General features: G+C 46.0%; 1 protein-coding gene across 31 annotated transcripts in view; it reads right to left on the bottom strand.

Annotated features, from left to right (window-relative positions):
• The window catches only part of ank2b (ankyrin 2b, neuronal), a 105,233-nt gene that overhangs the window by 15,245 nt on the left and 65,499 nt on the right, over window positions 1-24,489 (bottom strand). For 10 of the 31 annotated variants that reach the window (XM_028981746.1, XM_028981595.1, XM_028980467.1 and 7 more), the window contains 34 exons: window positions 23,742-23,840; window positions 23,520-23,618; window positions 22,307-22,405; window positions 21,795-21,992; window positions 21,601-21,699; window positions 21,395-21,493; window positions 21,198-21,296; window positions 20,916-21,113; window positions 20,201-20,299; window positions 19,529-19,627; window positions 18,517-18,714; window positions 17,571-17,669; window positions 17,370-17,468; window positions 16,887-16,985; window positions 16,705-16,803; window positions 16,500-16,572; window positions 16,327-16,383; window positions 15,019-15,160; window positions 14,919-14,930; window positions 14,743-14,827; window positions 14,519-14,622; window positions 13,610-13,645; window positions 12,495-12,719; window positions 11,989-12,087; window positions 10,318-10,472; window positions 9,901-10,112; window positions 9,529-9,733; window positions 9,331-9,427; window positions 9,029-9,257; window positions 8,289-8,414; window positions 8,086-8,208; window positions 7,410-7,442; window positions 7,017-7,038; window positions 555-5,369 (listed from right to left, as the gene is read on the bottom strand). In XM_028981746.1, the coding sequence (XP_028837579.1) occupies window positions 555-5,369; window positions 7,017-7,038; window positions 7,410-7,442; window positions 8,086-8,208; window positions 8,289-8,414; window positions 9,029-9,257; window positions 9,331-9,427; window positions 9,529-9,733; window positions 9,901-10,112; window positions 10,318-10,472; window positions 11,989-12,087; window positions 12,495-12,719; window positions 13,610-13,645; window positions 14,519-14,622; window positions 14,743-14,827; window positions 14,919-14,930; window positions 15,019-15,160; window positions 16,327-16,383; window positions 16,500-16,572; window positions 16,705-16,803; window positions 16,887-16,985; window positions 17,370-17,468; window positions 17,571-17,669; window positions 18,517-18,714; window positions 19,529-19,627; window positions 20,201-20,299; window positions 20,916-21,113; window positions 21,198-21,296; window positions 21,395-21,493; window positions 21,601-21,699; window positions 21,795-21,992; window positions 22,307-22,405; window positions 23,520-23,618; window positions 23,742-23,840 (8,632 nt within the window). Of the gene's footprint in view, window positions 1-554; window positions 5,370-7,016; window positions 7,039-7,409; window positions 7,443-8,085; window positions 8,209-8,288; window positions 8,415-9,028; window positions 9,258-9,330; window positions 9,428-9,528; window positions 9,734-9,900; window positions 10,113-10,317; window positions 10,473-11,988; window positions 12,088-12,494; window positions 12,720-13,609; window positions 13,646-14,518; window positions 14,623-14,742; window positions 14,828-14,918; window positions 14,931-15,018; window positions 15,161-15,472; window positions 15,518-16,326; window positions 16,384-16,499; window positions 16,573-16,704; window positions 16,804-16,886; window positions 16,986-17,369; window positions 17,469-17,570; window positions 17,670-18,516; window positions 18,715-19,528; window positions 19,628-20,200; window positions 20,300-20,915; window positions 21,114-21,197; window positions 21,297-21,394; window positions 21,494-21,600; window positions 21,700-21,794; window positions 21,993-22,306; window positions 22,406-23,519; window positions 23,619-23,741; window positions 23,841-24,489 lie in introns of all 31 variants that reach the window. The other 21 variants (XM_028980948.1, XM_028981031.1, XM_028981360.1 and 18 more) reach the window with 14 other exon arrangements.

Genomic DNA, 24,489 nt, shown 5'->3' with positions numbered 1-24,489 from the left:
AACATTTGCCTTCTACTAAGGCAGCAAACCCAACACAGTCACAATTGGGGGAAAGTTGCTCTTCTACAGCTATACTATATATAGGCAATGTTCTACCTTCTACTCTGTGATACTGACTATCTTCACTGGCTTTCTCTGATACTTCAAACATACTCGTCATTGTGAACCAATATTAATCAAATGAACCACTGAAACAGCAGGTTCCAGTATGCATTTCATGATTGACAAATGTTCCGATCATTCCTGGATGCTTAATAAGTGTGTATTCCTAATATAGGCTTAATACATGTATAGATAACCAGAAGAATCCCTGCATAAAGCGTTAGCTATGCTTTACCGAGTAAAGCATAACTTAACTGAGTGATAGTCAGTAATCAATCTTGAGTTTCCAAGACACATACATGGCAAGAAAGTAGTCACAGACAGAGTCAAAACAACACTCAAGCAACCAGAGAAAGTTGAGTTATTAGCTACACGACAAAGAGGCAGCACCTTCATTGCTAGCGTGGTGAAGCAGAAGATAGAGAGAATGGGCCCCATGAAACGGGGGATACCTTGACATCGGACTTGAACTTTATCATCTGGGATTCGTTCCATCTGAGTCTCAACAGGTTCATCCCAGCGAGGTCTAATGACAAAGACGTCTTCGGGAAGAGGCAAGTGTATGTCGGGGAAAGCATCAGCCTCTATTACGGACGTGTCTATGGTGCTGCTATCATCATCTGACATTGAAGGCGCCTCCTGTTCTTTTTCCTTCTCGGCCTGAGCCAATCTTTCCACTAATTTAGCTGCCTCGTCACTTATCTCCTCAAAAAACTCGATGGGCGGCTTGTGCTGTTCATAGGTGTGTTCCTTTTTCTCTTTGGTTGACGTTTTGGTTGACGTCTGTGCAGTCTTCCCTCTTACCGGCAGCTTGGACTGGAGCGTCTTAGGTTTTGTGGCTGACTCGCTACTTGATGGGCGACTCTTTTCCTTTTTGTACAATTGATTGGCTGAGTCACCTTCAGTGTAGCTCTTGGCTTTAGAAGACCTCTTGGCTCTGGCACTTGTGGAGGGACCTGTATCTGTCTCAGACTTTCTCCTTGTTTGTGGTTTTGCGGGTACTTTAGACTTTTTATCCTTAAGTGATTCGGCACGTCTAACTGGATCGGACCCACTGTCTGACCTTAGGGAGCTGGCCTTTACTGGTATTCTTGATTTTGACCCCTCTGCCGAGGGGGTCTCCTTTTTAGGAGCAGAGGAAAAGGAACCAGATTTGGATGGCACCTTTGACACTTTACTGGTACTCGCCGGAAGGGTGGGTTTTTCTGGTGATTTGGCGAGTTCTATGACTGAGTGCTGATCCTCTGGTGAGGAATCAGAGGACTCTTGGTCCTGCTGCGAATAAACTGATCTGGTGACAGTCGTTACAGCTGTCTGGACATTAGCTATGACTGGGTCTGGGGAACTAAGATCAACAGGGACAAGAGTTTCTTCTGAAATTGTGTCAGCCATCAACGCTACCGTTTCTATTGAGTGATCTTTCTTTGTACTTTTAGTGGATGCAGCTAAACCCATTTTGATGGGGATTCTAGATTTCGTGGCATCTGACTTAGAAGCTGCAGCAGCTTCACTTGATTCATCAACCTCTACCAAGGTAGTATCAGCAGCAGCATTTATTGATGGTTTCTCCTCAATTTCTGTCTTGATTTCCAGGGAAAGGTTAACGCCAACCTCTCTCTCTGCATGAGCTGATTCAGCTCTTAGATCTTCTCCTATTTCTTCTAGAATTGCTTCTTCAACCTGATGCTCACCTATCCGAAAGAAAGCAAAGCCTTCTTCTTCGTAGCTTCTTTTAGTCATATCAATGGCACCACTTCTGGTCATCTCAAAAAGTTTACCTTCTTGGAATAGAAAAGGATTTTGCTCACTAGTGGGAGTTCCTTCCTCTGTGGGGGTTCTACCTGGTGTTGTGTCTGGTGTTGCAACCTGGGATTGATGATCCACTGCTAGGCCCAAAATTTTTTGCTCCTCCTCTTTAACTCTTGCTGCGAAGGCATCATCGTCCTCACGTACAGCGCTCCAGGCATCTGGTTCTGATCTTGCTGTTACACCCCTTGACTCTGTTTTTGGACGTTCCTCCTCTTCCTCATATTCCTCTGTATCATCATAAATACATATTTCTGGTTTGAATCTCTCCCCTCCTTGTCCAATCACAATGGGAGCTAGATCCACCCTATCTGCATCTAGTTCCGATCCCCCTAAATGCTTCATGTGATCACCTTTTACCTCATCGGTTATGTTTCTCTCTGCTTGACAGGAAGCATTAGTACTGCCCTGCTGAACATCCCTGCCTTTCTCACCTCCATCATCCTCCTGGCTTTCCCTGGACTTTCTCAAGCATTCTTCCTTTTGCTCATCTGTTATGTTGGACGCTCCCACAGACCTAGAGGGTAGAGTAGCTGTTTCTCCTGATCTCTTTGATACACTGGTCTGTTCGTGGCATGTTTTGTGAGAAAGAGTTTGTTGGGTTTTGGAGATATGATGCTCTGAGACAGACTGAGGTCCCCCCATTGCTGTTTTGGCTGACAGAGAGTCACTGTGGGTGTCCTTTTGAAGACCATCTTCACGCTTTAGGGATGACTCATGCTCACCTGCTGAAAAAGGAGAGGGAGGTTGTACTTTAATAAATGGTTCAACAGACAGAGCCACTTCAGAACCCTGCTTGGGCCCAAGGTGCTCAAACTCATCGCCTGAGGATGTTTCATGTTTGGAAACTAATCCAAACAGTTTGACGCTGTCATGTCCTGCTTCGGACCCTACCACACACTGAGTGGATCTGACATCTTTTCTACAGTCCTTTTTGCCTTTCGCGTCTTGCTCCATTTCATTGAATGTTTTTATTTTCGCAGCCATTTTAAACATCTCCTCCTCTGGAGTGACCTTCTTCTGGTTCTCGATACTCTCCACCTCATCTTCCTCTGCATCCTCGGGAATTGCTGGATTTAAGGGAACAGACAGGACCAAGGGATCTGGGGTTTTAGGATTGACCTCGTAACTTACCTCTTCAGAGCTTGGAGTGTCAGGGGAGAGGGGACTCTTACCAGAACTTTCCACTTGGGATGTCTTTTCAGAACTGTCATCCTCGGCACTGGCTTCCTGGTCTTTGAGGAATCTACTACACAAATTGTCTGAGGGGAGGTCTGGGGCTTTGGAGGACAGAGGGTGCCCTGCTGTCACGCTGGGTTCATCTACCATGGGAGGGAAAGCCAGGTTGGTGTTCTGCTCTACAGGGCTGCTCTCTAAAGAGTCACGACAGGGGGACTCCTTAGTTGGACTTGGTTCAATAGAGTCTGGTGTTTTATGAGAGGAGTTATCATCCATGAGGGGACTAGTCTCTAAAGAGTCCTTGTGGCTAAAAGTCAAAGAGTCATCAGCTACGGGACTGAGACTGTCTGATTCCTGGGGTTGGAGAGGCAGATCTAGGCGACGTGTGTATGCCTTTGTAGTCATAATTTCAGCAGCTGATTCTGACTGACCCTGAGGAGCCTCCTCATCACTGAGAAAACCTTCTATAGTTTCAGAACCCCTCTTTGAAAGCTTTCGAGACTTTGTTGGTTTAGCTGTGGCACTGACAGTGTCTTTATCTTTTTCATGGTCAAATTTAACTGCCTTGACCTTTGGAGTGGACATAGACTCACTTGTGGCTGTAGAAGTGAAGCCTGTAGCAGATCTTCCAGCCTTGTCTTTGGAAGTATGCTCTGTCACCAGCTTGCATTTCTCTGGACTGAGTGGGGTACCATGTTTTGAAGACTGTAAGACCTTGTGTCCTTTTTGAGGGGACAAAGAAAACCCCTCGGGGCTTGTTTCAGGGGTTTCTGCAAGACCTTCATGTTTGTAGCTCTCCTCAGAGCTCATCTGGTGCTCTCCACTGCCCGGGCTGGCGCTTGGCGAGTCAGCGGCGCCCTCATGTTTCAAGCTGTCAGAGCTGTCCTCATGTGCTCTGCTCTCAGTTGTACTCCCAGGCAGGAACTCGCTACTCACTTTGGGCACCTCAGGCAGATGTATACCAGTCTCAACCACTTCACCACTCAGACTTGGAGAGCCCTGGGCTGCAGTTGTACTTATTGACTGCCGGCTAACTTCTTTTTCTGTCTGATGTTCAGGCATTGTTACTGAATCCAGGGATACTTCGTGTCCTTTTGACGGACTTGACTTAACCTGATCTTCTCCAGCCTTTTGTTTAACCGAGGCTGCAGCTGTGGATTCTGTTTTAGAGCTTGAAGATTTGAACTCAAAAAGCCCAGATTTTCTCTTTGATGGGTCCTGCCCGGTCTGGAACGCTCTCATTAATTCTCGCACAGACATTGTCTCTTCTAGCTTTTCTGGCTCAGATTTGCCAGACTTTGGTGGGACTTGTTTTTTAGGAGATTCTCTAGGGATCTGAGATGGTTTGATGTCCGTTGCCTTTGGTAGTTTGCTTCTGGCTGGCTGCTTGCGTCCCTTTTGCTCCTCTTCAACTTTTTGTTGAAGGGCTTTCACTTTATCCTTAATAGAACCTATGGGTGTCTCCTCTACAACTGGTGAAGTTGACTTTTTTTGTGCAGGAGGAGCACTGAGATGAGCGTCTCCCTCAGAAAGCGCCCCTTTGCTAGTTTTAACTGTATCTGTCTTAGAGCTAAGGGCATGAGGTTTTTCAGCCTGGCTTTGTGTGATTTTCCTTCTGGTCGGTTTCTTAACTTCTGTGTGAGGAGTTTTGGCATCTTGCTTTGCAGATGAAGGGACTGGTTTGGTACTTCTGCGGAGGGTACCTTGACTAGCCTTTGCTTGTACCACTTTCTGCTGTGACGGGGGACTTGAAGATGCAGGAACGTCAAGGAGATACTCTTTATGGTTACCACTTAAGTGTGCAACCATGTCTGACATGTCTGTTACACCTTTTGGCCTGGGATGACCCCGACTGGCTCTAGCCTCTCGCATGACAGGCTCTTCAAAAGCAGCCATCTGTTTTGCCTCTTCAATTTCGTTGTCTGAAAGAAGCACCCATTCTTCATCTGCTCTACGTGTGCGTCCCGTTCTCTGTGCAGATCCCAGTGATGCTTCCCCCTCGTAGGTACCACTTCGAAGAATCTCACTAACTTTCTCAAGATCCTCTTTGACTTTCTCCATTATTTCAAAGGGCTCTCCAGAAACCTCTTCGGCCCCTTTTCCTAGACGACTACCCGCGAGGGACTTCTCTGTTGGATCACTGGTCAAAATTGCAGTCATTTTGATCAGGTCTTGCTTCATCTCTGACACCTCAGAGAGCAAGTCTGGACTTGCGAGTGCCGGAGAGTCTCTGATCAGGTGTGTTTTCATGGCAGATGTTTCTGTGGATGTGTCTTCATCGTCTTCGATTATGAAATTGGACATTTAAGGAGCAAAAAAAATGTAAAAATTGAAATGAAAGGGACAGAGATTTGAAGAGATGTGGTCAGGACAGGAATAGTACAAAGCTTCAGGGATTAAAGGGTACAACAGTGAATAAAATGGGTACGGGATGAACATAGCGGGTTTTGGATCCAAGGAACTTGTGGGGCAAATACGGCCGCAAAGCAAACTCTAGTTAAACCTTCACAAGTGGAAAAGGAACAGGTGAAAGCAGGAAATAACTTGCTTATACACATCCACATCACATTCACACGCTTGACACAAAAGCAGTCTAAAACGAATACTGGATGGAAGGGGGAAATAAGAACCATCCACAAATTAACAGAACACAAGGAAATGGGGACATAGACAGCAGAAGATCGACCAATACGAAGACATCTCAAGATTGTTCAAGAGGCACAACTGTCTACAGAGAAAGAGAAAAAGAAACAAAAATAAAAGTTTCATAAACACTTAATGAAGCCTTTTCCCCAGATGAAAGCCAGTGATTGTTACACAGTCCTCTAGCTTTAAAAGGCCCTTCGTGAAATGGAAAAAATCATATTTGCATATTTAAGAGGATGGTGTGATGGAAATGTTGTTATCCAAACATAACTCATATAAATAATAAGTACATTCTTCCTGTGGATGGTCTGTGATGTAAGCAAAACCCAAGGAAAACCCAAAAATAACATGTCAATATAACACGTGAATCAAAAGTAACTGTGAGATAAATTCAAATGAATTGGTGGAAGCACTCAAATGCAAACGTTAAGCAAATGCAGGTCAAACGCACACTCACTCGCGCCATACACACACATATGCTCAGAGTATGTAAGCAAAGTTATTTCCATGCAAAGCAAGAGGGGTAGTACTGACATGCAGCCTCAGTTGAAATTTGAGCGTCTAAAATTGGGCTCCAGGCCAATACTTATTTATTTAGGATCAATTTTCTAGTTGTGTGCATTGCATAATGTGGTGAGCTTTGTTCTCAGTCCAGCTCTAGTAATGCAGGCTTTAATGTATATACGTTTTTCTTATACACTGCATGCATATCATGATGCACTGAACGTACTGTGACAAAAAAGTTGCATAAAACATACATATTCAAACTCTATGTATGTTTTTTTTTTTTTTAAATATTCAATAAATAGAGAGAACTACATGTACTTCAATATTCATGTGATTCACAGCTGGAACTGTCTCACATGAATACTGCAGCATTCACAGGAGGCAGGGACAGGGGAGCGCTAACTAGACGAGCAGGGCCAAGGGGACGGGACACATCAGTTTGCTTTGCAGTTTGCGTATTTATGGCCAACTGCCATGCTAACATCACCACAGTATGAATGGCACGGTATTGTGCTTTTTGAAAAACTCCTCCTTACAGCGAGAGATGGAAAAAAATGCTGGTTTTGAATAGTTTTTCACCCAGCCGAGACATGCAATAGTCATTGACATTTAGGCACCAGGTTAGCCAAATCATTACTGGTCATTGCAAGTTAAGATCACTGTTAATACCAAGGTAGTCAAGGCATGCAACACGGTTCTGCTATGAGACTATGACCGCTTGATCAATTAGTTTTAAATATTAGATGCAAAAAGTCTAGAAAAATAAAATTTCTTACATTTTCCAAGTGTCTGGCTTGTCTGATGAAGGGAAGAGGAGACACAGGACATTAGAACACTTTTTTTACACATTTTAGAAAATCAAGAGTATGCATAGACACAGTTATGTGCGTGAATAAGATAAACAGTATTTCAGGGCTGTCCAGTGATGAGACACACACGAACACGCTGCCCCACACTGTTCTGCTCTATAATAGTGTTTAGTTTATTATTATTATTTTTTACATATAAACATTTATTTGATCGCTTATGCACAATCAAACATTGATTGGACAATGCTTGGGAAAATGCATGGAAGCCAGATAGGAAGCTCTTCCTGGGCAGCCAGGCATAATTTAAAAAAAGCAGAGGGAACTTTGTTAGGGGGAACGTAAAAAGAGGAGCGCCTTTACCTCCTCCTCAGGCTCTTGGTCGGAATCGGATTCCTTTGAGGGGCAAGAAGCAGCAAGATGGACAGACAGAATGAAAGATGAGAGACACAGAGAGAGAGAGAGAGAGAGAGAGAGAGAGCAGGCAAAGCAGTTACCATGGCAACAGAATTGGGCTGGAGCCAGCCAGCGAGGCTCGGCATGCAATTTCGGTCATTGAGGTAGATGCAGCCGGCAAAAACATCATAAGCAGGAACAGTGAGGGTGAACTTGACAGGTTTTAGAAATCTGGGTCGTGTATAGTGACAGAGGGGCTGGTGACCTGGACACTCATGTGTGCAATGCGGGTTCACCTGCTCCTCGTTCTGTCTCAGTAATTACGCCAGTGCACCTAGTGTACATGCTTTTGGATGGCGAGAGGAAACCGGAGAACCTGAGGAAACTCACACGGGGAGAGCATGCAAACTCTGCACACACAAGGTCCGAGCCAAACGTATCTACACAAATTTCGCCTCCGACTGAACCGAATAAAGAATTATGTTAAACTTATGCTCTAGATGGTTAACGGGTAAATAAAAATGCATGCAATAAAAAAAAAAAATACATCTGCGAACGAATGGCGGGAATGCGGTAGAACGTGCTTGGCATGCAAACGAGCGTTTGTTCCAAACATTGGTGTGGCTGGTGCGATGAAAGCTACCTTTGAATATGAAGGAAGCGTGATATTTAAGTTGCATATGGCATTGTGGGCCAGCGCTCTGTAGGTCCTGGGTTCTTTCATGAAAGACAGTCGTCCACATGGCTCCTGAGTGTTGTCCCGAATCTGTAACCCAAGCCAGCGGCGTGTAAAACGTCTTTTTTCCTCCAGGTCATCTGCGCCTGAACCACGAATGGAGACCTCACCTTGATGAATAACGCGAGTCTGTTCTCCTTGAAGGCGTAGAAGCTGAAGAGGTGGTGCTGGCCGCTCTTGGTCAGGGGCACCAGGTTTCCGAAGCAGTCTGCAAAGATGGGCTTTCCCTCCAAGACCTGTGTGAACCAGCGTAGAACTTTCAGTCTGAGCTCTTGCTGGTCTGCTCTGTTGGCTTTTACAGACGTGTACGACGTGAAGTCGTAATGTCCTAAACATGTTCATGTATTTGTTCATAAATGAGGCTTCCAAAGTCTTCTACATGAAATCAACACTAATAAGCCACCACCACCATTACAACTACAGCTCCAGGGATCTTCAAATGGACCAGTAACATCATTACGGACACGTAATCTAGACCATGACACTGAATACATCCTGGACTTCTCCAACCCTACAACCGTAGGACTTATCATTATATCATATCCAACCCTGCACTGACACCGTTTGCAGGCTCACTCTACCCTGGAAGGGGGTCCCTCTCTGTATCACTCCTTCCCAAGGTTTCTTCCTTTCTTTTTTTCTCTCTCCTAGAGTTATTTTGTGTGGAGTTTTTCCTTGTGTGCAGAAGGGTCAAGTGTGGGGGGTGTCAACTGTAGGGCCTGTCAAAGCCCATTGAGAGATACTGTATGTGATTTTGGGCTATATAAGAAATAAATGTTGTTGTTGTAAATAGTGATCGTGGTTCAGAGGAAACCAGTCGTGTTTTTGTGTGGGATGGTAGGATACTCACTTCCACGTCTCGGCTGCGGGCCACCTCGACAAAGTTCTCCTGCTGCTCCAGCGTCTTGTCGATCTTGTCATCGGTCATGCAGAAGCAGCGCAGCCGAGCCTCGATGGGGTCGTGCGTTTTGGCGAAAATGACAAACTTGGCCATGTAGGGCACACATATGATCTCCCGGTACACCTGCGTGGCAAAGTTGACCGACTCCTGGATCTGCCTGCAGTCGATGAGCCAGAACCTTCCGGGGGGGGGATCGATTAATTTTACGGCTTGTAATGGAAAGTAAAGGTGAAAAATGTTGAGGGCCTAACCTGGCGGACACGTTGGTGGTGAAGGACACACATTCGTTGATGAACGTCAGCGGCGTGGTTCCCGTGATGTCCTCCCACTGGGCAGGAGTAGTTCCACCTGCCCCAAATTCACATGTACGTCAGTAATGATTTAATCCGGTGATCTACGCGAATGAATTCCCCACAGTGATGCATGATATGTGCATGTGTGTGTCGTACCCGTGATGCTGCACAAGAGTCGCAGGGTGGGTGTGTCCCCGCCAAATCCATTAACGACAGGGTCAGTGGTGCTTTTGGGTACCGGGATGGTCATGGTTATGGGTTTGTGAAACTTCCTCCTCCGTGGCTCCAGCGTGACGATGGGGCTGAACGTTGCTTTGTTCCCCAGGATCTTCCTCACTGTATCCATGTTCACTGGCTGGGTCTGAGCAAAGAACACCTTTCAGGCCAGCTTCCTGTTGTGGTTGCCACTGCCTAATTGCTTATAATTAAATTAATTGAATAATGATTCTTCTTCATATCATCCATTAGCACATCTACCGTTTATAGCACTGCAAAGACGGAATGTCACGGTCTTATCGATTTTTAAACCTGTAGGCCGACGCGGATCCTCTTGGTGAGAGCGCCCTCTGGGAAGACAGCCTGGACCTGTGGCACTACGGTGCTGCTCAGGACGCCGCCCTCTGGGCCGATCAGGTTGCTGTCCTGCTTGATCCGCGACACCACCGCAAAGTACTGTGGGAAATCTCGCGTGATGATGCGACAGACGCGTTTCCTCTCCAACTCCTCCGGCGGGTCCAGTTCTGGACACACAGGACAGCTGCCTACTCGTCCAGGTTCTTTACATGTTTACTTGGTTTCTCAATCCTTCCAACCTTAATTCTTCTAAAAGCTCATAATATTTCTTAAAGTTATGAAGGTCAACGGTTAACTGTTCATTTCTGGATCATTTTGGACTACATGTGTGTAAGCTAATTGGCTTTTTTTCTCCATTTCTCGCAGCCTCACCCTCGTCCATGCCATTGAGGATCTGGTTGAGCTCCTCCTCTGTGAATTCGCAGTGGTGCTCCTTCCAGCTCTCGCCCGTCTCGCTGCGCAGGATCACCAGCTCCCTCTCTTTCCCCCTCAGTGCCGCGAAGTGTGGGATCTCCACGATCACCGGCCTGGGGTACAGAGAGAGGGCGGAGACTGAGGACGGGGGGTCTGAAACTGGGCTCCTGCCAGACATGGATTCACAGCTGGGTGATTTTCAGCATTTTTGGGTAACTTGAAGTTGTTGGAAATACAATATTTTAATAAAATATAAAAATGTAATTATTGTGTGATTGGTCCTAACATGTCAATGCCATCAAACGTCCGTCTGAATCCAGATCTGATAGTCTTTTAAAGTGTGAGAGATATACAGTGCATCCAGAAAGTATTCAAAGATTTCAACACATTTTGTTATATTACAGTCTTATTCCAAAATGGATAAAATTATTTTTTTCCTCAGACTTCTACACACAACACCTCCATGATGACAACATGAAAGAATGTTTACTTGAGTTTTTTGCAAATTTATAAAAAATTCAAAAAACTGAGAAAGCACATGCACATAAGAATTCAAAATTGAGCTCAGGTGCCTCCTGTTTCTCCTGATCATTCTTGAGATGTTTCTGCAGCTTAATTTGAGTCCACTTGAGTCCACTCAATTGAGCTGACAGTTCATATCACAGCACAAACCAAGCATGAAGTCAAAGGAATCGTCTGTGGACCTCCAAGACACGATTGTCTCCAGGCACCATCCATAAGTGGAAGACGTTCAAAACCACCAGGACTCTTCCTAGAGCTGGCCGGCCACCTAAACTGAGTGATCATGGGAGAAGGGCCTTAGTCAGGGAGGTGATTAAGAACATGATGGTCACTCTGTCAGAGTTCCAGGGGTCCTCTGTGGACAGAGGAGAACCTTCTAGAAGGACAACCATGTCTGCAGCAATCCACTAATCAGGCCTGCATGGTAGAGTGGCCAGATGGAAACCACTCCTTATAAAAAAACATGGCTGAATCCAACTGAACATCTCTAAACCGACGCTTCCCATCCAACCTGATGGAGCTTTGAGATGTGCTGCAAAGAGGAATGGGCCAAACTGGCCAAGGATAGGTGTTCCAAGCTTATGGCATCATATTCAAAAAGACTTGAGGCAGTAATTGGTGCCAAAGGTGCATCGACAAAGTAATGTGCTTTCTCAGTGTTGTGTGTAGAATTCTGAATCAAATCCATTTTGGAATATAGCTGTAACATAATAAAATGTGGAAAAAGAATACTTTCTGGATGTGTGTTTGTATATATACACATATGGCATGTATGTGTAGCACAGACAAAAAAAAACAATGACACACATTTATCATCTTTACAATCACATTATGCACTAATAACGGCTACAGGAAAACATGCTAAACTAAAGAGCCAACTAAAATGATGGGGTGAAACCACAGCACTAAACACAGCCATCCATATGAGCTGGGTGGGTAAACCAGGGTGGGGTCTAACAAAGCAAAATTTCACGAATGGAAATGAATCGAGCTGGAGGCCAGAAATAATAATGCAATCACAGTGAAGGTGGTACAGGGGCACGGGAGGCGGGTGGTGCAACGGGTTTCCAGCATCCATGGTCTGATTTCGGGTTTGTCTTCGCCTACCCAAGGAACTTGGTGCCGGGCGGGCCGAGCTGCAGGATGCGGCTCACCAGGCTCTCTCCCTCATTGAGTGGAGGAGGGGCTGCAGGGAGGTGCAGTTTACTGAACGCGATCCGAATGCAGCGAGGGGATGGGGGGGAGGGAAAGAGAGCACAGGGTCACACACACTGCTCCTTTCAGCAGCCTCCAAGTCACCTGGTGGGGTCTTGATGGACGCTGTCCAATGGCAGAAATAATTCCTAGCACTGTTACTGAATTAATTGGTTAACAAGCCAAGTGAGAAAAGCCCCAGATTCTGGAACAGGTAATTCAGGATGACCAGGCCATTGGTCAGCACGGCATTCGGTCAGTAAAACGGTTAGTATAACAGTCATCTTATGTGTTTATGAAAGCATATGAGTTCGTCAGGGGTTAATAAGGGTTAAAATGTACCCCTATTGTTATAATGCTTTTGATCATATCATGTTAAGTCTAATTTCTGTCTTTATGAACATAACTGATCACCTTACCCGAGAAACTGGGCACCGGAGGGTCCCACCTCAATGAGACGACTGGCGAGCCCCTCCCCCTCTACCATGGGGGGCATGGTGGCCAGGCGGTGGCGTTTCACCAGGCGGCAGGTGACCCGCGTGGGTGCGCTGCACTTGCGTGGCGGGATGATGATGCGCAGGCCATTGTGGCGACACCCTCGCATCGCCCCACCACGAGCGTCCACCATGAAGCTGACCAGGAAGCTGGAGGCAGAAGGAAACAGCAGGCGTTAGATAATGAAAATATATATATATAAAAATCATCGTAATCTGCTAACAAGCTTTATTTAGTGAGGATTATTTACTGCTACAACATGCCGCATTATGGTGCAATAAGATTAGATAGTCCACAATTACTTGGGCTTTCCTTCACTGCTGGAAATTAACGTAATAATGTAGATCTTAATGCCGCTGTTAATAAAATATCAGTGCCTGCAGTTCATGCTTTTGAGATTTTTGTCAAGAGGGGGCATGTCAAAACCCTTACACTTTTTACAGAAATAAACAAGAGGGGGTGGTTTGTAGTGGACATGCACCAATGATAACCAGCAAGTTATGGCAAAGCACACTCCAACATGCAGAACGTACGACAGAAGCAAGCACAACAACCCAAAAAAAATATTGTCATTACAAGGCATTATTAATTATTACAATGTGTTGGGCGAGAGGACGATTTTGGACTTCTATTTCATCTAAAATTGTAACACTTAAGCAAGTTCCAGTTTTTGCTAATTTAGAGCATTGTCATAAAAACGGTACAGAAACTTGTGGACAAAGTCAGACCAGGGGTTTCAACAGACACACAACCAAAACCAAAAAAAAACTAAACATATGGAATTATATACATATGCAAACACAATAATCATTATCGTATACTCTCCCATCATGAGGTATATTGTAAAATAATGGGGGAAAATATGTATATATCACAAATGGAAGGAAACAATGGGTAATATAAATATTCAATCGGGAATGGTCAACATGAAGCAAAAACGTGAAGGACCCCAGGCTGAGCCCTGAGGAACTCTAGAACATGGAGACAGAGACTGTGCACACAGTAGGTGAAAAAGAGAAGCCAACGATCAGAGGGTCACCTGCTGTTGTCATGATCATGGCACGGAGAGCAACGGCTGAAAACAAAGCAGAGGCCCAGTAAGAAACCAGAGAAGAAAAGGAGGAAGAATGATACAGAAGCCATTAAGAAACGTAGAATGAAGGAGGTCGCCATAACAAATAAGATAGTGTAAGTAAATGCGACTGGAGTCATAGCACAATTCTAATAAATCATACTCTTTACTCAAGCAATCATGAGCTTATTGTGTTGGGGTCAATTACAGTTTTTCTTGATTGATTTGATGCAACAGTCAACTCAGAGCCTAAACAGTGGCACTCATGGTCACAAGGACACATTGTGACCATGCCAAAACAGTCAAAAACAAAAGCTAATTTTGCCTACAACAACACAACTTGCAAACAGGCATATGAGCTCTTCCAACCCATCATTATAAACTGCACTATATAACACAGCACTCAGTGCGAATCAGTGCACCATTGCTTGTTACTATAGTCTTAGCTTTCAACGGGCAACCTTCTGATTACGGGGGCGCTTCCTTGACCGCTAGGCCACCACTGCCCCAAGACGGTGTGGATTCCAGTTTCCTTAAACAGGTCAAAGCAATCAAGAAAAACTGTAACTACAGATAAGATATTATCATTGCACTGTGTCATTTTCTTTGTACTTAAGATTTTTTCATCATCAGTCAAGGAAAAACAATGACATTATTTGACAGTTTGTTCATTGTCAATCCAAACCAGTCGGTAATAAATGGGATTAGTAAAAGTCATATTAGTGTCATCAGTGAATCAGTATGCAAAACATGTCTGGATGCATTTGTCGTGAGCGGGTGTGCTTTTTGTCTGTGTGTTGCTCTCTCTGTTTGTGTCTGTGAGTGTGTGTGCCTGAAATACGTGAGGTATGAACTATGTGTGTATGCGACATTCACCCAGAGTGAAGCGGGCTGGACGATAGTGCCACGTTGTCCAGGTTTTCGGTGGCCCAGCTCAGTCGGTACGAGTCTTTCTCATTATCCCTCATCAGCGTTGACATCTGCATCATTGTAAGAATGCCCTTTAACCCCCTTATATATGTCAACACTGTATCTAAATGCAAATTTAAGGTGGTAAGAAAGGTGAAAGTGCACATATAAAAGCGCTGAAAATGGCTCACCTGGTAACCAGTGATGTTGTCCACCGTCCCGTCATGCTTTGGGGAGTAGTAGCTGTGGTGAGTCGGTGTGTAAGACCTATCAGAACTGAAGAGAGAGCTGAACTGAGCACACGTCGTCGAGGTTCATGGGTTGTCCGGGTTGTTACGAGAGTTGTAGTGACGTTTGTCCCACGTACCTGTGCAGGCGACTGTGGAAGCATTAGAAGAAGGGACGGCATTATAACGCGCCACAAACAGTCCATTTCACGCCACTAAATAACGCTGGACTATATGTACCTTTCAGAGCGGCACCCCTCCAGGCTGAAGCGCAGATAGCTCATGCCGTCCAGATACTGTCCCGGCAGCGAGTCGTCCCCGAGTTCCCTCAGGTCCTCCACCCGGAGGTACTCTCCCCCGTCTCCTGTCATGGTGTCGTCGCCTGGCAACGGTTAAAGCAACGAGTTAAAGAGGGCCACACACACACACACACACACACACACACACGCACAAAGGTGGACACTGTTAGGGAGATGCTGAACACTCAAGCACACACACACACACACACACACACACAGTCAGCCATGTGACGCAGTCATCACTGAAGAGGAGGCCGTTTGAAGCCACAGGCGCGGTGCTCTACCGCGTGCACGCCGCCGGTGAACAGCAGGGGGCAGCAGCACTACACTGGGCATGGAGCAAGGGGGGGGCTGGTTCGGTTTCAGGGGAGAGTAACGGCAAGTAAGAGACATACTGTAGTTAGACAGGCGGGTTCTGCTGCCAATAGCACATTGGCTGCCTGAGAAAAGGAGAGTTAATAAAAAAAAAATTAAAAAAAAGAGTGACAGAAACAACGGGACCTTTTTGTGAGTAAACTGTGCGAGATGGGGATTCGATCTAAAGATTTAGGTCACATGAAATAAAGACATTTAAAGCTCCTTGCCAGCATCTGCAAACAATAAATGTCTCATATTCACAGCAGAATGAAAAGTTAAAGTTAATTGCATCCCACACTCGCATATAATTTCTGCCTTCTTTTTTTTCTTATGATTACAATTTTACGTTCAGCGTTCAATATAATTTATGCTGATATGATGCAGAAATAAACTTAAAAGTAAAATCAAGTTGTTATTTTAGTATTTTTTGTTCTATAGAGAAATAAAATATATACAGTGGGTTATAAAACTGCTTTGTGTCTTTCTTTTAGTGGCTCAGCACAATATGGCTTTTATTTCTGCAGCTGTGCTACGTCTCGTTCAATCCCCATTTACACTCAACATTACGACCAGACTCAGGGAATGAGGTATAAAGCGTAGAATAACACTAAAAAACACTAAAAACCGCGGTAGGAAAAACTTTGATAATAATTTAATTTTTTCGGCCGATATTAGCAACTGCTGCAGTTATGCATTTATGATAATATTTGTAGAGCACAAGTTCATTAGGTCTTCTCCAGGTAAATACTACTCATGCAGTTAAAGAGGTGAACGTCAGGCCAAAAGCCACGCGGGTGTGTGGAGTCACCATGGCAACACATGCTCCGTCTCCAAAGCAGCACACTAGTTTGCACTAGTTGTGCAAGCCTGCTGATGCTGCAGGGCAGTGTACCTTCCAACTGTATGGAGTCGTCAGACTGCCAATCGTCTTCAGGCCTAGTCCTCAGTGCTACAGGACAATGACATCCACGTATATACCACGTATGACCAGAGACGTTGTCAGACCTCTTCAAACTTGACCCTTTTGTTGTGGGACATGATATGTTCTTGTGGACCAACGCTCACCTTCTTCATCGGACACGTCCAGCACCTCAGTCATCGTCTCTGGCACGTTCAGCTTGTGCTTTTCTGTCACCGTCTGGAAGAGTTTGGGTGTAGATAGACCATAAAAAAGCATTTGTTACAATTAAATCAATAAACAAAATAATATTGATTAATCTTAATATTCAAATATCTAAACTGCACTACATAGAGTGTTTTACAGACTGACCGTGGTGGAGGTGATGATCTCCTCAGTCACCACCTTCAGGGTGTCCACAACCGAGATGTAGCCCAGGCGGCGGGCGATAGCCAGAGCCGTGTTCCCGTTCTGAGAAGAGAAGGACAGTTCCGGTCTTCTACGGTTCCAGCGTATTGCGCCCCTGCATGTGAAAGTGTTGCGCAGAGGCTCACCACAGTGATGGCGCTGGGCTTGGCTCCATGCTGGAGCAGAACGTTGATGATGTGAGTGTTGCCTTGCTGCGCGGCCTGATGTAAAGAAGTGTATCCGTTCTGTGGGGAGGATATGAGAGCGTCAGTCATTTGCAACAAGTCATTCCGATGTATTCTAATTCCACCTCGTTTACTGTCACAGCATCATGTGACACGTGAATTTGCCCTTCATTTCAGTTGTCATAACCCCACCCTTCATAACCAATGAGCATCATGTCGGTGCAGGATTTAGGGTGGTAGTAGCCTAGTGGGTAACACACTCGCTTATGAAGCCAGAAGACCCAGGTTCAAATCCCACTTACTACCATCGTGTCCCTGAGCAAGACACTTAACCCAAAATTTCTCCAGGGGGACTGTCCCTGAAACTACTGATTGTACGGCGCTCTGGATAAGGGCGTCTGGTAAATGCTGTAAAATGTAAATGGATTTGCTGTTTTAGCGTACCTTGGTTTTGGCATTCACACTAGCGCCGCTGCTCAACAGGAAGTTGACCATCTTCGCGTTTCCATAGTGACATGCCACAATCAGGGGGGTGTATCCCAACTGGACAAGAGCAAAAAAAAAAAAAAAAGCAATGTACTTGACGCTATTTAAAAAAAGATCTGTTATTTTAGGGCACTGACGGATTTTCGGTGCTTCCTTTACTTTGGTTTGCTGGTCGAGGATGGCTCCATTTTGGACGAGTGTCTCCGCCACGCCAACTTTGTCTTCTTGAGCAGCAAGGTGGAGGGAGGTGAGTCCGCTCTGTGAAATGAAGGCCCAGTTAAAAGGTCTAAGATCTGGCCACCTGGTGTCCATCCACCAGTCTATATAAGCCTTTGGTCGTAGCCTAGTGGGTAACACACTTGCCCATCAGCCAGAGGGACCAGGTTCAAACCCCACTTTCGACACTTAACCCTGAGGTAAAAATAAAACTCACCAAAAAAAATTGTGCAAATTGTAAATTCATAACAAAACCTAAAAAACACGTGAAATGTTGCAAGTGCTATTTCACGAACGATATTATAGTGAATTTCATGACGGTGACTTGACTAGGACCAAAAGAGGTGGGGAAAGTTTATGGTGCAAAAAAGGGTCAAATGGTGACGTGATATAAAAAAAATTGAGTCTCTCAGATCTAAAGATGGGCAGAGATGGTCACCAATTCTCCTAATAGTTAAAAATGTAGGCAAAATTATGAAAAAAAATCACACTAGATTTTAAACAAATGCTAAACAACTTAAGCCTGAACATACTGGAGCAGTTGGTGTGAAAAACGGCACAATTTCTTTAGACCTGGGGATGTAAAGCTGAACCGCTGAACAGGTCAGCTCCAAACTAAATTCTGAAATCTCAATTACGGTGACGTTGCTGTCAGTCATTCATGGGTTCACCGCCCTCTGCCTTATCAGAGCTGAAGCACCTGGAGACGCCATTGTTCAGCTGTCTGTCTGACAGAGATCTTTACGTCCCAAAGAATAGTTCAGTGGACAATTTTGACATGATTGAGTTTGATGGATCGTATTTCAAACACAATGATCCCTCTGGGCGTTTCCCTCTGCTGAAGGTACGTCCTGGAATTAGAAGGCCCTCGGGTACGAATGGCACCTACCTTGGTGGACACACTGACCGGAGCGCCCTTCTGCAGCAGCAGGGCGGCCATATCGCCGTGGCCCTCCTGTGAGGCCAGGTGGAGAGGGGTCACCCCCTGCTTGGTCAGCGGGTTGGTCTCGGCCCCGTACTGAAGCAGGGTGGTGGCGATCTCCATCTGGTTCTTCTTGGCCGCGATGTGGAGGGGAGTGTAGCCGTTCTGCACAGAAGAGCGGAGAACTGGCATTAGGCTACTACAGGGTGGTAGTAGCCTAATGGGTAACACGCTCGCCTATGAACCAGAAGACCCAGGTTCCAGGGGAGGACTGTCCCTGTAACTACTGATTGTAAGTAGCTCTGGATAAGGGCATCTGGTAAATGCTGTAAATGTAAATGTAAATGTAACTGGCGGTGAGGAGAACGTCATAAAAGCATGCGCCTTCCTGCTCAGACAGGTGTTTTGTCCTGGTTCCTGGCAACTGCTAAACGAGGACTTAGCATGAAACGAACCAGAGGGTCACCACAGCCACCGCCACTGTAACAACTACAGCTTCAGGGATCTTCAAAATGGACCAGTAGCATCGTAATGGACACTATTACACTGGACTACACTCTGGACTTCTCCAACCCTACAACTGTAGGACTTTTTTCTTATTGGAAAAATCATCACCAGCCCTGCACTGTCACCACTTGCAGGCTCACTCTACCCTGGAAGGGGGTCCCCTCTCTGTATCACTCCTTCCCAACGTTTCTTCCCACCTTTTTTCTCTCTCCTAGAGTTTTCATTGTGTGCAGAAAGGGTCAAGTGTGGGGGGTGTCAACTGTAGGGCCTGTCAAAGCCCATTGAGACGTACTGTATGGGCTATATAAGAAATAAATGTTGTTGTTGTTTTCAGTTTCTTGGGTTATGGGAAACCCCCTGGATTTGCACCGTTCCCATCCATTTAAAAATGACAAACTAATCCACGTAAAGAAGTGAGAGAGTCAGAGATGGAGGGGAGGATGAAGGACCTGTTCTGGAGGACGACTCTCACCTTGGCAGTGGCGTGGGGAGAAGCCCCTTTGTCCAAAAGCAGGAGCGCCACCTTCTGGTTATCGTAATGCGCTGCAACATGGAGGGGTGTGAGGCCGTTCTGTAAAACCAGGGTGAGCCAGGGTGTTAGCCAAGCGTAAGCTGCCATTAGACTCATAGACACACACACACACACCAACTAGAACGTAAGAGGGAGTTACTGGGCAAACGACACGGTTAATGTTCAAGTAAAAAGATTTAAATGAATGTGCAAGCGCCCCAGCAGCTGCTGTCTGGCTCCTTGTTGAGAGACACAAAGGAGAGAGGGTTCAGATTAAAAAAAAAAGATTTCACAGAAATGAAAAGATAAACCTGGGTTAATCCGCAGCAAACTGGGCCTACTGGTGCGCATGCTGTCAACAACGTCAAAAACATCACTCTGCATAGGCGTAGAACCGGGAAGCCAGAAAAAAGGGATCACTCTGTCTACCTATTCCAATTCAAATTTGAAATTAAAGTCTGTGCCTGGCATCTTCCTCGCATCCAACCCACCACAGCACGGTCAAGGTGAAATGTGGACACATGTGTCCCCTGTCATACGCGCTACGGAGGTATAACTCCGGCTTAAGCGCGTTAAAACCGTAGCAGAGTACGTCTGGTGATGCGCTGAGGGGAGGTGAGAGGTGAGGACTACCTTCCCAGCAGAGTCAGGAGGCGCCCGTCTCTGCAGCAGGAGTTTGGCCACGTCAAGGCTTCCGTACTTTGCTGCTACGTGCAAGGGAGTGAATCCTTTCTGCAGAACAGAAAAAGTGGACAGGCGGCTAAAAGCTAGTGTTTTCTTGGACTACAGTTGAAGAATGTATAAATGTCATTCTATTACAGAACCAGCAGGGGGCTTAGAATATCCTTGTTTCTATGACAACCAAACCACGCCTCCTTTCATAGTCACCTGACCAGCGTTTTTACACGCAGCATGATGACAAGCAATGATAGAATACTAGAATGAAAAATCTAAAATATTTACTGTATTTTATTTTTCTGAAACGTTATAGTGTGTTCTAGAAAGGAAATTCCAATCAAAGAGGCACATAAATCCTCAGGAGGCATTTAGCAGAGGTCACATGGTACCCAGAGTCCTTTCTGGCAGCGTGTGTAATGTAAACTTTTTACAAATGTATTATCAGGCTATGCAATTGGGGGCAAATGTATTAACAAGCCTGCTAACAAATGCTGACATGGACAGAGCAAAGAATATGTTGGAATATTCAATTAGTGTTTTTATTACTCGCTCACTTGCTTAATGAAGTACAGTAATGGTCAGATAGTAGGCTTCATAATTGACAGCAGTGCATGCTGGGTACTGGGATTGTTATGGTGCTAGAATTGGTGTGTTTTTGTGGCCCTCTGACCTTGGTGGCGAGCGAGTGTGAGGCTCCCGCCTCCAGCAGCACCGACGCCACGTCCAGCTGACCCTCGCGGGTGGAGATGTGCAGGGGGGTGTAGCCGTTGGTGGTGGCGGCGTCGGGGTGGGCCATGTGCTGCAGCAGCAGCTGAACGATCTCCGTCTTGCCCAGGCGAGCTGCAATGTGCAGCGGGGTCTGGTCCTCCTGAGGGGAGAGGGGTCAGAGGTCAGATAATCCTCCTCCTCATCATCATCATCATCATCCTCATACTGGGATCAGGCATCTCACCCTGGCTCTGGCATCCACCATGGCACCATTCCTCAGCAGGCAGCGCACCACCTCCACCTGCCCCGCCCGAGCCGCCATGTGCAGAGCAGTTTCGCCGCGCTGCACACCGCACACACACGCGCGAGACGGCGCGATGAAACGCCACACACATGAACAACACAACCATAACGGAGGTCAAAGGTTACGCGGAGACTCACGATGTTGCTGACGTCGGGAGACGCCCCGTTCTGCAGCAGCAGCAGGACGATGTTGAGGTGACCCATAAACGCTGCCACATGGATGGGGGTCAGACCAGACTACAGAGAGAGAGAGAGAGAGAGAGAGAGAGAGAGAGAGAGAGGAATCGTACAGGATGAACATTTAAAAGAACTACGAACCCTGGTCTCCCCGGCCGCCGCTCTACCTCTGTGATGGCCTGGATGGAGGCGCCATACTTCACCAGCAGCTCCATCACCTTCACCCGGTTCTTCTTACAGGCAATGTGCAGCGGGGTAAAGCCATTCTGTCGCCCCAATGCACAAAACACGGGGGGGGTTACAGTCATCTCAAACAGCGGTGGTGCCCGATTACATCTGGGGGGGAAAGGGCGGGGCTCACCAGCGCCCGGGCGTTGGGATTGGCCCGTTTGTCCAGCAGCAGCTTGGTCACCCGGTAGTGGCCGCAGTGGGCCGCCACGTGCAGGGCGGTCAGGTAGTCCAGCGTGACGTCGTCGACGGGCGCCTTGTGCTGCAGGAGGTGCTTCACGCACTCGACATGGTCCCCCTGAGCCGCCATGTGCAGAGGGGACAGTCCGTTCTGCCGTCACATCCAGTCAAAACACAAATGCATTATGAGTCCAATTAGGCAAATTATTTGTCAATTGTTCTGTTTTTCTCAGCAAATTGTCTACTATTCTCACAATTTCACAATTGTAAATCTGCGAAGTAAAATGGTGTAAAGCAGCGATTTTCTGTGTTGTTTTTAACTGTTAAATAATAAATTGACGTGCTTCTACCCACACAATCATGGGATGGATCGGGTCGATTTCATCGAGGTTGAGTATCTGTGCCTGTGCTAGCCTGGCCCACATAGAGAGTGTGTGAGTGTGTTTGTGGGTGTTGCGTAAGTACTTTGGTCCGGGCCAGCATGGGCGCTCCTCTCTCCAGCAATATCTCCACTGCTGGGTCATGACCGCTCCTGGCGGCGCAGTGTAGAGGCGTGAGGCCATCCTGAATGAAGCACACACAGATCACTACCATCGCATGCTGTTTAATATATTCACATATCACACACACACACACACACAAACACACACACTGTAGTGACCTTGTCTCCACAGGTCACTCTCCTCAAACAGGCTGCACAAATACAGCTAAAAATAGCCCTGGTGGGAGGAGCGTGTGACCTGCTGTCACAGTCAGTCAATTACAGCATCCACTCTACCGATCAACAAGCTACATCACACATCCGTTTATGGTAAACAACTGTTTAATGGTCACCGTGGTGACAGATGCACCATTAACCTCATGGCACCAGTAACACCATCATTATAATCATTTACATTTACAGCATTAGTCAGACGCCCTTATCCAGAGCGACTTACAATCAGTAGTTACAGGGACAGTCCCCCTGGAGCAACTTAGGTTCAAGTGTCTTGCTCAGGGACACAATGGTAGTAAGTGGGGTTTGAACCTGGGTCTTCTGGTTCATAGGCGAGTGTGTTACCCACTAGGCTACTACCACTCCATCATCATCAGTACTGTACCTAACTGTTCACCCCAACCTCACTCATTGCTCCTCCTTCACCGGTAACCGTTGCTCAAGACATTGTGCATTACAACGAATCAATACATTTATGTAACAAAAGTCATCCATCCATCATTCCTTCCATCCAACCATCCATCCACAAAGATAAGATGGTTGTAAATTTCCAACTTGTGGGATTAATAAAGATCATCTTATGTTATCCATCATAAGAATCCGTCCATTCTTCCATCTGTTCGTTCGTCCATCTGTCCAACCATCCATCCAACTCTCAATCAATCAATCAATCTTCATTAATACAGTATGCTGCTTTTTACAAACAGAATGGTGCTCAAAGCCACAGAGGCAAGAAAAAAAACCCTCTAACCCTCCCTCTAACAGGAAGAAAAGCCTTGAGAGGAGCCAAGACTCAGCAAGGGGAATCCATTCCATTCCATTCCATCCATCCATCCATCCATCAGTCCTTCCTTCCATCAATCCTTCGTTTCTTCTTTCCTCCCATCATTTAACAGCAAAATTCCACTTAGTTACTGTAGTAAACACACGCAGCTTATGATTCAAGGACCAGAGGGTTCTTACCCGAGTTTTGGCATCTATCTGCCCCCCTCTGTCCAGTAGCAGGCGAACCATGTTGGTGTTCCCCCGTTTGGAGGCGACGTGTAGAGGAGTTATGCCATTCTGTATGGATCAGATGAATTGGTTATTAAACAAGTAGAGCCACAAATAGAGCCAATAAAAAGCCAAGAATGGACCCTGATGTTCGTATATATAAAGGAATAGCAAATGAACAAAAATCCCCACCCTTGCCGTGAAGTCCACAGCCGCCCCGCGGTTCAGCAGGAGCGTCGCCACGTTAACGTTGCCATAGTGAGCTGCGATATGAAGAGGCGTGAACCCGCTCTGGAACGTAGAACAGTTAAAAAGAGACAGAAATCACAAGTTTAAACGTAATTCTAGTGCCCCCGTACCTCAGCCTGTCAGAGGTTGTCCCAAAGTGCTGATCTAGGTTCAGCTACCAAGCCCTCCCCCCAACTCCCACCTAAAGGTCGTCGCTAGCCAACAATGATCCGAGAACAGCAGTAAAGGTCAACCTCTGCTTGGTCCAGTTTCCTCTATAGAAGCATGCAGCAGTCAGATTACAGCATCACATATCAGAAGAGATAAGAAAGGAAAAGGAAGGAATAATGTTTTGTCGGGAGGTCCAAAACCCCGAGAGGATGAGAAATTGGGGAGAAAAAAAAATGAAATTGGAGAAACTGAGAAAATTAAGATTTTGGACTCAACGACACACATCCACACTCTCCACGAGAGCCCATTTACCATCATGCATACTAACATGAAATAAACTTATGAACATATGAAGAATCGTCACGTACGGGTTTATGCACAAGAGAAAAAGAAAAGAGTGATACCAAAATATATATATAAAATACATAAAATAAAAATGGAGTTACCAGGATATCAACCCAAAAAGAAATGGCACCAAAGGTCATATCATTAATCAGGTTCTATTTGTTATGAGAGAGCAGCAGATTTTAGAGCAGTGTGA

Source organism: Denticeps clupeoides, chromosome 1 (assembly GCF_900700375.1).
Source record: "Denticeps clupeoides chromosome 1, fDenClu1.1, whole genome shotgun sequence".
Classification (NCBI taxonomy): domain Eukaryota; kingdom Metazoa; phylum Chordata; class Actinopteri; order Clupeiformes; family Denticipitidae; genus Denticeps; species Denticeps clupeoides.
The sequence above is the reverse complement of the archived record's forward strand: the minus strand, read 5'-3'. Positions and strand labels throughout refer to the sequence as shown.